Here is a 14,782-nt window from a genome sequence, read left to right as displayed (position 1 = left end):
TCGTTTACTTCTTGAAACTATTAAAAAGGTCTGTATTCTAACAGATGTTGCATTCACCCTTTGTCTACGCAGGAGTCCCAATTCAAGAGGGGCGGGGAAGCTCTGTGCTTCGATAACAGCCTGGTAAACAGACTGTTCAAGCGAAGCGCCATCGTCAACACAGGCTGCCCTGTCCGCCGCTGACTCCATATTACCCTTAATACAATCTCAAAAAGATTCTCAGGAAGATTGCCATCTGACAATTTAACAATCATCATAGTGCACTGTCCGGCTTGCCTTGTTACTCGAGCAGCTGCTGTGTTCTCAACATTTGATTTACTATGCTTTTGAGGGGTCCGAACATTATTTGGTATATGAGTATCTTGAATAAATATATTAATGAACATATAAAAAGAGCCCAGAGAAAATTCAGACGGATTAACTAATGAAACAGTTGTGCCTGGTAGGATGCATTAATATTTACACTCTTAAAGGATCAAAATCAGTCGCTTGTACACAGTTAAGAGCTTCATTTTTTTTCAGATGTACACTGGAGGAGTCTCCCGGACAAAAAACAGTTAAAATCAGCTTGATAAGGTTCGGAAGAAGAACTGCTCCAAGAAAGACAAAAAAAAAAAAAAAAAACTGAACTAGTTTTGCATTTTACAATACCTACATCAATTACAACAAGAAAATATAAAAAAAATACATAAAAACACCCAAATATATTAAAAAGATCGAACATGCATGTAGGTAAATCAGCTTTCGAAATCAGAAGTATATATTCTCTGATTAAACAACCATATATCTAGAACTGCTGGGAGGTTGTAATGGAGAGATTGTAAAAATAATAATGTGTATAGCATTGGGGGACCAGCAATTTTTTTCCGAATGACGAGGAGTGATGATGCTCTCGTACGTAGCTATTTTAAAAGCGGACTACAAAAACAACAACAACAACATAAATGATGTAGATGAAAAACTAATTGACTCAAGTAGACGATATAGACACCTTGCTAGCAGGCCTGAAATGGCAGGGCTGCCTCGTTTCCTCAATGACGTCATCGAATTTTCACGGGCATTCTACGAACATCTGAGATGCCTTCAGGCCATGCTTCGCGCAATCAAAACCGCAAGGCTGACTCTCAAGCCCACAAAGTGTCGTTTCGCCTACGCTGAACTCAAATTCCTGGGTCACGTTGTCAGCAATGAAGGTGTTTGCCCTGACCCCGAGAAGACGCGCGTCGTGGAAGAATTTTCGCCAGCGTCCGACAAGAAGGCCGTGCGAAGATTTCACGGACTTTGCGCATACTCTAAGCGGTTTGTTCAAGATATCGCAGGGCTGTCCGCGCCGCTGACACATCTCACAAAAGAAACCGTAAAGTTGGAGGTGACAAAAGAGGAGAAACGGTCCTTCGACGAGCTGAAGCGAAGACTCCAGACGCCTCCCATCCTCGGATATCTCTAGCAATTTGCAGAGATCGAAATTCACACGGACGCAAGTAATACGGGACTCGGAGCGATGCTGGTCCAACTGCAGAAGGGCACAGACCGAGTAATTGCCTACGCCTGTCGGACAGTTTCAAAGGCTGAGAACAATTAATCGACGATTGTGAATGAAGGCCTTGCCCTTGTGTGGTGGTCTGTGACCTCTGAGTGGTCACAGACCACCATTCGCTCTGTTGGCTCGCCAACATTCAAGACCCGTCAGGATGCCTCGCTCGCTGGAGTCTCCGATAGCAAGAATTCGGCATGACTGTCATGTATAAGTCCAGCCGCGAGCGCAGCGACGCCGACCGTCTCTCAAGAGCCCCCTTCGCGTCAACTCCCGCTAGCTCTGCCGACGACGACGACGAGGTTTTTCTTGGTGCCGTAAGCATGTGTGAAATGGCAGCACTCCAGAGGGCGACCCTCAACTCCGTGGGGCTGATTGAGCACTTGGAGGGTGGAGAAGGCGCAATCCCTAGTATGTTCTCCAGGACCTTGCCAACATTTTGCCCTGGTAGAGGCTGTACTCTACAAAGAGAACTTCGACACCAGCAACTCAGCGCGGCATATGTGATTCCCAGTGGCCTTACGATATGGCGATATGGCCTTACGATATGACAGTACTAGAGCTGGACATTTTGAATACAGCAGGTCACTCGCTAGGATTCGCAAGAAGTACTACTGGCCCAAGCTACCGAAGGCTGTCCATTTCTACGCCCGATTGTGCCATGAGTGTCAGCGGCGCAAGAAGCTGCCGACCAAGCCGGCGGGACTCCTGCAGCGATTGTGCCTCCAGCCACACCGTTCCAGCAGCTTGAAATGGATCTGCTTGGACCATTCTTTCCGTCGACACAAGGCAACCGGTGGATAATCGTGGCAGCCGATTACCTCACACGTGTGTCGTCGAGTGCATGGTTGTTCTGCACGGTGCCCCCTGGGTCCAGATCCCTTACCGGGAATCATCGTCCATGGCACAGCTGACCAAGAAATCCTTCGCCTCAGTCACACTAGCCACCGTCGTACCACTGTGTACCACCCGCAGACCAACGGGCTGACGGAGCGACTAAACGAGACAATCGCCGACATGACGGACATCTACGTCGACGTAAGGCAAACCTCGCCCCACGTCTTAAGACGTGGGGCGAGGTTTGCCCTACGTCACGGTCGTCTACAACACGGCGGTTAAACAGACAACTGGAGTTATACCTTTCCTGCTGGTACATGGTACACCTCTCCAGCAGGTACTTGTGGGGAGCTGAGGACCAGTCAAGCTGCTTGTACAGTTTTTTCCTCAGCTACCATCATATTTGAATGGTGAATAAAGCTATTAGGTATTCATTCAAGGTAACGACCATTCTCGACGCGATGCTGCCCCACAGTCCACATGACGACGGGAGTGACGACGCCCAGGTGGTTGCACAACGGGCCGGAAAAGTCAGCCAGCTCGCCCGACTCCGGATTTAAGACCAGCAACGCGTCGACGCCGGCCTCTACAACCTTTATCGCCGGGACGCTCCCTTCCAGCCCGGAGAGAGGGTCTCGGTGTGGACGCCTATAAGTGGCCGCGGCCTCAGCGAAAATTTATTGAAACGGCACTTTGGACCATACAAGGTACCTCGTCACCTCGGGGAGCTCAGCTACGAAGTGGTGGTTGACGGAATGCAAGCCTAATCACGACGCCGACCGCGAAACGAGGTGGTTCACGTCGTCCGACTCAAGCCAGTCTACACTCGATAGGACTGTGGCCTTTTTTATGTTATAGGTGACCTTTAGTTTAACGTATTATTTATTTACATTGTTTTATTTCGTGTCGCATCTGGGCATAAAGCTCACGGCATCTTGAGTAATGGCACACATTTGCATACCCTCCACGTGCCATGGAGTAATACAAAATCTTGCGATGATAACTTAATCGGGGCACCCGCACATGGTAGAAATCGATTATCTTGGCGTAGGCGAAGTAGCCGTGAGCATAAACGTGACGATGAGTTGGATACAAAGCCCTGGCTGTTCACGCTCGCAATGGACAATATCCTTGCAGAACTCTGTGGAACATAGCAGCCACACTCGCGCTCCAGCTTTCGGTGCTCATCGCACATTTTCCGCGATTGTTCTTATTCTTATTAAAATTATTTGTGCACACGACGACAACGCAGTGATAGCCAGACAAGCAAATACCTTGGGATTTGTAACAGGGGAAAGAGAAGCATTATGAACTAACTCGCGCACGACTTCGGTTTCTAAGCCTTTTCGCCCATACCCTTGGCGGTTGCATAGACTCGTTGCTTTGGGGCAGGGGGCGCGAGCGTGTCCTCAAGAGGCGACCATGTTATGCTGGCTGCACCATCTACGGGGCGCTGTAACGTTCGTTTTTGCACGTGCCGTGTTCGAATACAAGCACATCTCAGCATCTGCGAATGCGCGATAACAAAACGTCTAAAGAATAAAAAAATGCAGCCTACGGCCCGAGCGCCCCATTAAACGTTCATTTAGCTTTAATATCTGCACTGCTTTCTTTCATAGCTTCCGCGAGCGCGTGTGTTTCACTGAACGGGTTAGAGGTTTCGCTTTACGTGATAGCGAAACCGAAGCTTGGAAAAGCACGTTTCCCTGAACGATGCTCGCACTGCATGAGCGCGCGTGCTTGACTGGTACTCTGAAGGTTTGGAGCTCGATCTCGTAGCCTCTGCTACGCTGGAACGTACAATGGGACGGAGTACGAAAAAACTGTAGTGGGGAAGTGTAATGACGAACGTTCGAAACGCGAGCCAAAAATATTATACTTCCTCGCCTGGACTTGGAGTTTCGCGGCTGTTTTCCACGTGCCGCCGCGCCACTATTCGCCGAGATCCGATCGCGTGAGAAGCAGGCTCAAGTGTCGTGCAGGAAAGACGGCGTCGCGCGCGCCCCGGCGTACGTTCCACTGCTTCGTGTGTAAATTGGTATTCACACGAGGGAGAAATCCCTGGGATTTCTCCACGGCACGCGCATCCTGCGGGGGAAAACGTCAGGCTTTGCGATGTGCAAAAGCTTCGCGTTTTCGACTCGTGATGCGCGCGTGCCGGAGAGAAATCCCTGGTATTTTTCCCTCGTGTGAATACTCCTTAAGCGTTGTGAATAAGATGGGGGGGGGGGGGGGGGGGAAGAGAGGGCCAATAGTGGATGCGCACCTGGCGTGTTTGTCACTGGCTCTCGGGGGGGTTGGTTTTTTTTTTTTTTTTTTTTGGGCGCGCCGCGCGCCTCGAACGCGCGGCGCCGCTATTCGCCGAATTCAGGCACGTGAGGAGCAGACTCCGCATGCCGTGCAGGAACGCCGGCGTTCCGGGGGTGAACGCGCCCCTCTGGCTCCCGTAGGAACTCTGCTTCAGAGCTACGGGCCTATACCCTGTGTCGGCGGGCAATGCAAAAATGCAACGGGACGAGGGTACGTCAGTTAAGCGCTTGTATTAGGTTATGCGAAAAAGGTGTAAAAATGTAAGCTCGTTTTGAGCATGCGCAGTGAACGGCGCACTCATAGCGAAGGGCGTCCAGTGAATACTCTCCGGTTCGAGTGAACTAGAAACGACTGAGTGGGGCGAGCTACAGGCCCCCCTCTTGCTTCCAGATGCCCCTCAAAATGAGGAAAGCGATCAGATGGATCCAAGCCTCTTTGATCGCTGCGCCACCTTCGCTGCGATCGAAGCAAGCGACGACACAGACCAAGGTCATAGGGGCAATATAGCCCCTTAAGGACTATATTACATTTTTTTTATGATTATGACGTCAGAAATAACGTATATACACAACTTCACGACGACGTGACGTTAAGACGACGCCACGACGTCATCGTCGACTACGACGTTACGCGACGGCAAGATGCTGTCGTAAGGCCGTCGTGACGTCGCCTCGCGTCGAGGACCACGCCGTTTGGGGACATCAAGTCGCCGTTGTAACGCGGTTGTGACATCGCATCGCGTTGAGGACGACCAAGTTACGCGACATCAAATCTCCATTTTAACATGATCCCGTCGCGCCGCGTTGAGGACGACGTGGACGTGATCGTCGATGCCAGCGTTGACGCCGATGCGCCACACAACGTGAAACATCGCTTGACGTCTCGTTAACGTCGTTTTGACGTCGTAGTCATCGTCAACGTCACAACGACGTCACGACAAAGCCTTGACGGCGTGCAACGCCGTCGCCTTCGCCAACACCAACGTCGACGCGCCGTCGCGACGAAGTCTTGACGTTGTGTGACGTCGTCGCCGTCAACGATGACGTCGACGTCGACGTCGTGAAGTGGTCGGGACGTCCACTTGACGTCGAGTTGCTTCATGTCGTCAACGACGTTGACGACCTGAGACTGAGCGGCTTTATGACGTCGCATTGACGGACGCCGTCATCTTGACGTCGCATTGACAAGGACGCCGTCATCTTGACGTCGTTGTCGTCAACGTCAACGTTCACATGGATGTCGTTGTCAACGCGATATGATATCAGGACGCAGTCTTGATGTTGTGTAATGCACTTCGTCAACGTCGATGACGACGCTGACGCCAAGGCGTCGTCGTGATGTCGCTTGGCGTTGTGACGAAAAGCCAGGTCGCGGCGACGTCATGTAGTGACATAACTCCTGACATCCAGGTTGTATAGTAATATAGCACGGCGTTCTAATGTTTCTATGACCTTGACGAGCGTCCCAATCGAGCTTAGCGTTAAAACGCAACGCGTTTTTCAAAAAAAAAAAAAGAAAAAAAAAGGCTAATTTAAACCATTTTGCTTGTAGCGCCCGAAAGGGCGCTACGAGCGAAGTGGCTTGGATTAACCGTTTTTTTTTCTTTTCACATGCGGAGGTGCAGAAATAGAACTCCGGCGGCGCCACTCGTCCTTTCTAGTACACCCTACCCTTTGTTGGTGTGTGTTAGTGGTATTAAATAACCTACGCTCATTTAGTGGCTGATTTAGTGGCTGTAGTGTGTGTGGATCCCTGATCTCTATGACTATTTGCTGGGTCGTGTTCGCCCAGCTTCGCATATGTACAGGAAAGTGGCCACGGTCGGCCATCTTTTTGGTCGAGTTATATTGTCTCTAGCCATCATAGTAATATAGAGGACAGCGCTTTGGAGGCAGGGTGCAAAAAATTACACCATCTTCCCGAGGGGAACCATGGGGTGATGCGGAGCATCGCGGATCGTTATTAACGGTGTTATTAACGGTGTTAGTAACGTTGTTGAACTTCACGGTCCCGAAGTTCAGGTTCTGCTGCTCGACGTTCACGAACCAACGCGGCTTCCCGTTCTCGAAGGTCGGGTTCCGCCGCTCGCTTCGTACGTTTACGTTGAACTTCACGGTCCCGAAGCTCAGGTTCTGCTGCTCGACGTTCTCGAACCGCCGCTGCTTCACGTTGTCGTAGTTCAGCATCCGTCGCTCGACGTTGACGAATGGACGCCGCTTCTCGTTGCCGTAGTTCAGGGTCTGCCGCTCGCTTCAAGCGTTTGCGCTCAGCGTCGCTTGCCCTTCTCTGCGCAGCTTTGTCGTCAGTGGACTTAGCGTTGCTCTTAGTTTGTGGGATGGTGCTGACGCTTGCTTGCGCCAACCCGCTAACTGACGGGACTGTTGCTTCCATCACACTTTATCGGAAGATCGGAGTGAAGTGGAGGCAACAGCGGTGAACTGAACGCCCACAGCGCACTACCGCTGCTTATATTCACACTTGAAGGAGAGGAGACTAAAGGAGGAGAGTTGCGCATGCGCGCGCGGTGTGAGTAGAAGCAACACCTCCTAGAAGACAAGGCCATAGTGCTCTTCTCGTGACGTCGCAAAAGAAGGCCATCGGGGGCGCGCGTTGAAGCGAATGCAACGCGCGTAGATCGACCGTCGTAACGCGTTTTTAGTCACATACGCGTGTCATATTATCTAAAATGAAAGCTGCAGATAGCAACGGGTCTAGAAAACATTTTATTGCACGAGCAAAATATTACACCGCTAAATAATCGGTATGAAATGGCACGAGGTATGCGTACAAGACGTCTATCGAAAAATGTGATTGTTTTAAGTCGAAAACATTGAGTCATGCAATTATCGTTGTAGGAATGCATATTTTATACGGAAATACTTTGACGAAATGGCGAGACACGCAGTGATTTTAAAACAGCAAAACAGAACAGTTAAAAATCAGGTAGACATAGTCAACGCGGACAAGGCAAGACTTGCGTTTCTCACAATCATGTAAGCGACGTTATCGCGTGCAGTCACTGAATTCTTGCATCATACCCCGGCCACATGGCAAAATTAATGTAATTTCGACCGAATGACATTATATGGTCGACAAATCCGCTTGCGGCGCTCGTATAATCACTCAAGACCGCGAGCTGATTAAATCCTATATCACTGAATGAAAATATATTAACGTTTCCCTGTGGCAGGGGTACTAAACTTACTACTTAGTCTACTAATTTACTTCTCCCTATGGGCTCGAGCTGCCTTAGAACAAAACATAACTTATTTTGTATATAATAATACTAACACCTTAATACAGTTAAGATTCTAGTATAAACGCGGAAAAGGCAATAAAATAACTTTAGTATAAATAAACACAGAACCACAAACAACTCACTTTCAATAATCACACAGACTTGATTTTCATCTTCCAGTGAAAACTAGATTAGCGCGCATATTTACAAATGTCGACGCAACTGCATACGAATAATGACAAGGAACAAAATTGCAATTTATCACGCGATTAAAAAAAAAACGATTGCAGCATCTTACTTGCGTCCTACATGAACAAGAAAGCCCGTAAATAAGTTGTTTCTCACCTGTCGATCGTATCCATACGTCCCACAATATCCGTGACGAACACATTTGAACACGAGCTCCAAGAAGCCTCTCTTTGTCGAGAGAGAGGTCTATCGATTAGTCGACCAGAGCCTTCGTTGGCTAGTTGTCACACGTCACTCAAACCGTAGCAGGACTTGTTTCACGAATGCACGTAAATGCCGTAGTATCAAGCGAACACAAAAAAAGACTACCCGAGACTACGGTGATGACAGAGATACGACGGGAAACAAGTCTCAAAAGTACCACACACGAGAGCAGCGGCGACGAAAGGCTTAACGTTGTCGACCCATCTCTTGCTGGTGTGCGCTCCCTACGACAACGACTAGATTTCTTTTCGGTTTGCTTCCCTTCTGAGATGTCTCAGCGTTCCTTTTCAGACAGCCAGCAGCTCACACACAACGTAAATTTACCAGAATCGGAGCCATGTGGCATCAGCAGCATCGCTGCCGGTCCTTTCGAAAAGTGTGGGGTGCTGCGGAACTGCACGTAGTCCCGCGGTTACGGGAATACTCATAAATATAATTTTGATACTCTCAACCTTGGTAGCGCGTTATATAATACGTTTATATTATATATATAATAAATTGTACAAGACTGCGCCTTTAAAACGTATATTAATGTCGGATAAACGCGCATGAACGAACACCACCGCGCCGCTGGTCAAGGGACATTGTTTTCACGTCGATAGCGTATTCTCACGTAGTTGCGCCATGGACTTCCTTCCTCCGCCATTGTGACGTAACCTCTGAGAGCGCTCTGGCCTTCTTCTCTAGGAGGTGTTGGTAGAAGCGAACGCACGCGAAGAGCACGCAGCTGGTAGAGAGAGAGAGCGGAGAGAGTAACGCGCAGCTGTTGGAGAGAGGGAAGGAGGACAGTTGCGCATGCGTAGTGTGAGTGCGGACTACGACGCCGCGGGACATAGACCCGAGCAAGAGGTGCTCCGCCTCTAAAAATAGCCGTCGGTCTAGTACACTGTACCGTAGGTGATATTTTGTGCTTGATTTTAAAGACGCTCGACGAAGCAGATTCTTGAAACTCAGTGGATGCGACGGAGGAAGGTTGACTATGCCGTCATGTTGTGCGACGGGCTGTTCAAACCTCCCCGATCGCGATAAGACAAGAAAATACCGTCGGTAACTTTTCAGTCCTTTGTGGCTATCCTGTCGCGTAGGAATACGTTTGGTGAAGCATATTTATTTGTTCCCAAGGTTTCCACGAAGTCGCCTGGCGACCCTTCAGCTGCGGGTGGAAACCGTGTACCCTATCGAAACGTACGGTAGATTGCGCCACCATGCTACTATAGTGTGGCTAGAACTAATGTAACTCTACCAAAGAGATGTCCGACCGTGGCCGCATTCGTGGAGTGGGCAAGCGCGATCCAGCAAATAGTCATAGAGATATCAGTGGTGTGAATCATAGAGTTATTATAATGTACGCTAGAGGTCCAACTGGCGCTAGTGTGCTGCCGCAAGCTGAAGCAGACAGCTACCAGTCGGAAATTGACTTCCGGTAATGCATTTCTATGGGAAAAAGTCAGTGCATTTTCTCTCTGCGCTCAATTATAAGAGCAAATATCACGATTAATTCGTACGTACTAGGCACACTGAAACATTTGTTAGTCACGCAGACGAAATAATTGGTCAGTTGCGGCGTTTTTATTCTAAATTTCTGGCATGAAAAACGGTACTAAAACCGCTTCGTACATGTATTTATGGGCTCTGTCGGACACTGTTAGCGTGAACACGGCGTCGGCGCTTTCCAGCATGGGGGACATGCGTGTCAAACGAACGAAGGACATGTAGAAAACTAAGAGAAACGGCAAGAACTACGCAGTAACACTGGATAAGTAACTCCCTGTGCATGTAGGCAATCAAAATAAATTGTAAGCCACGTAATATATTCCGATTTGCAATAAATAAGTACTGCTTTATTCTTTCTGCTCATGAATATGTGCGAAGATGCTTGTTCTGGGTTCAAATCAACACCCGCACGCTCCAAAGTTTTGCAAATGGGAGAAGTTAGAGAAACAGATGCCCGATAAAAACTGCCCAACATAGGAAATAATAAAAAGACACCTTTCGCAGCCCACGTGTAGTTTACATTTGAATGTTTTCTAACCGACCGTAAATATGCACGACGGAGTCATTTTCATAGATTGACAGGACGGGCATATTATCAATATATAAGCGCCACCGGAATGCTAGTGAACCTTGAACACAATCTTCCTTTCGATTGTTAGTTTGCTTAGAATCGTCGCTCGTTTTTACAGACCTGTTATGGAACAGAGGTTTGGGTCTGGAATATAGCGAAGTTTAACATCGCTCAGTGGTAAAGAAAAATTTTGTAATTAAAGCAGTTACACTTTTACAATATTAACAAAGATACATACCATCCGGTACAACCGAAATAACAAAAGTTATTTATGTTATTTTCCGGCGAAGAGCAACCCTCGCGCGCTCTTTCCCATGGGAATGCACAGGAGCACCGCAAAAGTTGACTGGTTGCTGTCTGCTTCAATTTGCCTCCCGGAAGTCGCATAGACACTAGCGCCAGTTGAACCTCTAGCGTACATTATTATAACTCTATGGTGTGAATTAACGTTATTGTGGATAGAACTTGTTGAGCATTACTACACGCATGAATCAAACGGCTTAGCTTCAACCCGTCGTTAAAGTCGGGTAAGAATAAAGTTGCTGTTCAGGCTCGAGCGCGAGCTTTGTTTTTGATAGCAGTTGGTAGCACGCGCAGCCGAAACCCGGCGGGCGTCAACTAGCGCGTGATGGACAGGAAGTTTCAGATTATTATGACGAGGAGGTTGCCGTCTGGTTATATATCGCAGGGGTGGCCAAGCTGCGGCTCGCGAGCCGCATGCGGCTCTTCGCGTGTTAAAGTGCGGCCCGCGGCGCCTTCCCCTGCCTTCCCCACTTCCTCCCCCGCCTTCCTCCCAGCCACATGACATCTCCAAAAAGAGAAATGGAACGCGTTTTAAATCGAAAGATAGGTTGCCGTTTGGTTGCCTTGTGCTACTGCTACCTTACGCACAGTTGGACTGCTTTTGACTCGCATAGATTGAAAGTAGCCTGAGTTTCGTTTACTGCTATGGACAAAAGTTTGCCGGCCCCGCGGCTTTTGGAAGTTTCGTGGTTTTGTTTGCGGCTCTTAGGCCGGGTCAGCCTGGCCACCCCTGATATATCGGATGCCCTTCACAAAGGAGGTTGCCGTCTGGTTTCAAAGTCATTCCATCATGAGTTCAACAAGACCTTCAGTTGCCACATACCTTCTTTCATTACCTCATCATCAAGGACATCTGCTTGTCCTTCCCGAAGATTCGTGAAGTTTTCTTCATACGCATTGCACGTTTGCGGAAAGTGACGATTTTTAAAACGCAGCAGCTATCGCTGTCAGTTCGCAGTCTGAGGCAGAAAGTTGCGGATTTGGTCCGACATCCAAAGAAAACAACGCACCTGCGGGACAAATAAGCCTCTAAAGCCACACCCGAGATTTCGGAGAACATATATTCCCCGAAAACACTATACACTTATTATAAACTACACGAAGCTGACATTATTTGGTAAATATGTTGGATGCAAAGTTTATTTATTGATTTTTAGAAGTTTGTCCACCCATCTAATTTTTTTTAGTAATATGTTAAAATGGTTTTACCATATAAAGGCAAACATGTGATGTCCCGTAATCAGTTCAGCAGCTTGATTTGGAATTTGTTCATTATTCGTTCAGTCAGCTCCGACGTAATATTCTCATTGTCCTGGTAGCAGACCAACATTTTCATCCAATACAGCTTCCACAACGAAACCTTTACCATACGCGTAATGAACAGCTTCCGCTCTGTCCACTTTCCTGTGTCGGTCACCCCAGCCATTGCCTCCGCAATGTTCTTGTGTCCCAAATTCGAAACCTTGGCCAACTGGCCTGTCACGTACTGCCCAAAAAGAGGAAACTGCGGACTGTTTTCTGCCGCGTTCACTAGGATTTCTAAAAATTTTGTTTTTAACACGAAAGCGTCTCCTTCGCAGTACGCCGGGAACACATGGGGAAGGAAGAACTGCTTCTGGGCTGGGTCACTTTGCTCCCTCACCGAATGCTGAACGCTGCAGTGAAAGCCGTTGTCCTCTTCGCTAAGATTGGCGATGTACATGTGGAGACCCAACAGATCGGGGAACGTCGTGTCGTTAATGTGGACAACGTACTGTGCGCTGCAGTGTTGGTGAAGCCACGCTGCCATTTCCAGAAAGATTCGTATGGCATTCGGGGAGCTATCTGGTATGGGGGCCACGGCAATATCATCTTTCTTTATCTCTTTCCTCAGAACTCGGGATGACTTGGGATCCTGCGTAGAGCCCATGTAGAAGAGGATGCGCCAAGGGAGCGCAGTTCTTGTGGCCTCGTTTCCTATAGACTTCCGGATGGCTCGGCGCGTGCTGTAGTGGGAAGGTGCGGTCCTGATGGCCACAATCACTTGAACGGAGCTTCCGCACAGCTGGCTTGGGTGGTGCTTCTCCAACGGTCGGTCCAACAGCCCGTGCAAGATGATTCCCATAGAGCAGAGAGACAGGAAGGTGACCACTATGAGGCCAACAGGCGACTGGCTGCGCTTCGATATCATCACCAGGATACTGCGAGAAGAAAGACAGTTTACGGTGATTAACTAAGAAACAAGTGTTCAAGTGCATCATTTATGAGCCGTTCTGAGGAATTTTGGGCCCGTGATATATTGCCAGGATGCACGTTTCACGTGACAGTAAGACGTCATGTCGCGTGACTTCAAGTCACATGACACGGTGCACGTGACAAGGTGGCGTGAAATCGCGTTGTTCGTTCCCGGCAAGTGACACCAGTAGATCACGTGACACTGTGAGATAAAGTGGCACTATTGCGTGCTATCGTGACGCCACCTGACACCAAGTTAAATGGCACCATAAGGGCACGTCATGTCAAACTGTGGCTGCACTACATATTCTCAAAACCTTCCAAATGTGCCCTTCAGTGTCCTCCGCATTGTGCCTGTTAAGAGAGGAGCACAAAAAGGCGGCCTCATAGACGCACACGCTTAAATACCCGTGTAAAACTTTAAAGAGGCAGACATTCTTTGTCTAGTAATTATGCGAAGTACACGAGCCCAATATCACGATATGGTCTTCCACATGGAGCCAACATGGGATCGGCTATGTGCATTCGCAAAAAGCGGAAGTTTGCAAGCAGGCCCTAACGAACGCATGCTGGAGTAGCGTTAATAAACCATCGCAGAGAGACCCAAGTTATCATCTCCAACTTGTGACATTATATTGATATGTAGGGCACGGTAAATTGCCGATCTGCAACCATGGTGTATTGAAATGACGTGTGCAAAAAGCCAAAAAGAGACATGATTCGTGTGTGTTGAAGCCCTCCGTAGCTTGCATTCCAATGAAAGGTATTGATCATCCCTGACTTTAAAGTTAGACACTTCGGCGCGATTTAACGGGATACTCACACCTCAAACGTCTTTTTTAAACAAAATTTGCCGTGCGATTTAATGTGTTATCAGGAGATTTAGCAATCTATAGTTTCCTACAGAGTCACGTATAGTATTTTTAATAAAGCAAAATACGCTACTGACCGAAACGGAATCCGACACTTGAGCACGGGAACTCATGGCTGCGACATTTGGAAGATGTTTACCAAGGAGGATGGAGAAATGCAGAGGTGGAGGGAGTTGAAGGAAGTCCCGTAGCTACACCCGACCGCGTTTATCCCCCCCCCCCCCCCCCCCCTCACTCACACACACTTTTCCGGGGTGTGAACCAGACGACTGCGACGACGAGGTTGCATGCGCCATTCGTCGTCCGTTTGTTTCGCACTCCTAATATACCCACAGCTTGACGTCTTGCACTTGAAGATCGTTTTGCCGGTACAGCGCGGCGCGCTGCTTGTAGAAATGCGAAAGCATTCCCACAAGCAGCGCGCCCCGCTGTTTTAAGACGTAAGCAGTTTTAAATGTACAGTAATTTTTTTGTTCTATTTTTAATATTTTACAACCTCTTACTTGAACTCTGAAAAAAAAAAAAGAGACGAAACTTCTGAGTTTTAGGTATGTGCTTTTGGAATGCGAATTTCGGGAGGCGTGCCAAATGCGAGGCGACGCCGTAAGGACCGCACCCTGCACATGTACTTTCTGTGAGCACCTGTTTACAGGTTTTGGGAGGCTAGAAAATTGGGGTTTATAACGTTTTTTTTTTTTTGTAATTTTAATCTTGATTGTATGCCTGTGATAATCTAAAACTTTTAACATGTTTGGTAAACAAAGTTTGAAAGCCAGGTGATCATCAAAAAGACAGCCAGCGCGACTGAAACCGGCCAATAGACCGATCACACCAGCCAGTTTGACTATGCCACCACAGCCGCAATGCATCGAGGGGACTTCAGTATTACTGCACGTGCGACAACCTCGATGCTGCTCTGCACGTGGGGAGCACGAGGCAGCACGAGCTCTTTCGTG

At 48.4% G+C, this 14,782-nt stretch overlaps 2 protein-coding genes across 3 annotated transcripts in view; one reads left to right on the top strand and one right to left on the bottom strand.

Moving 5' to 3' along the window:
* LOC8026986 (deoxyribonuclease-2) overlaps nucleotides 1-387 on the top strand; it is a 60,433-nt gene extending 60,046 nt beyond the window's left edge. For both annotated transcript variants that reach the window (XM_040212777.3, XM_029977602.4), the window contains one exon: nucleotides 73-387. In XM_040212777.3, the coding sequence (XP_040068711.1) occupies nucleotides 73-183 (111 nt within the window). In that variant the 3' untranslated portion in view covers nucleotides 184-387. The remainder of the gene's footprint in view (nucleotides 1-72) is intronic.
* An 11,593-nt stretch (nucleotides 388-11,980) lies between these two features.
* LOC8026979 (beta-1,3-galactosyltransferase 9-like) lies at nucleotides 11,981-12,910 on the bottom strand. Its single transcript, XM_002406803.3, has one exon. It carries the CDS (start codon nucleotides 12,908-12,910, stop codon nucleotides 11,981-11,983), a length of 930 nt encoding a protein of 309 aa, XP_002406847.3.
* Between the last annotated feature and the right edge of the window lie 1,872 nt (nucleotides 12,911-14,782).

Source organism: Ixodes scapularis, unplaced genomic scaffold, assembly GCF_016920785.2.
Source record: "Ixodes scapularis isolate PalLabHiFi unplaced genomic scaffold, ASM1692078v2 PGA_scaffold6__148_contigs__length_123643588, whole genome shotgun sequence".
Taxonomy (NCBI): Eukaryota; Metazoa; Arthropoda; class Arachnida; order Ixodida; family Ixodidae; genus Ixodes; species Ixodes scapularis.
This window is presented reverse-complemented; position numbering and strand designations above follow the sequence as displayed.

Bases quoted from the DNA above. Each gene is read 5' to 3' on its own strand.
- LOC8026979 (XM_002406803.3), bottom strand. From the start codon at position 12,910: ATGATATCGAAGCGCAGCCAGTCGCCTGTTGGCCTCATAGTGGTCACC.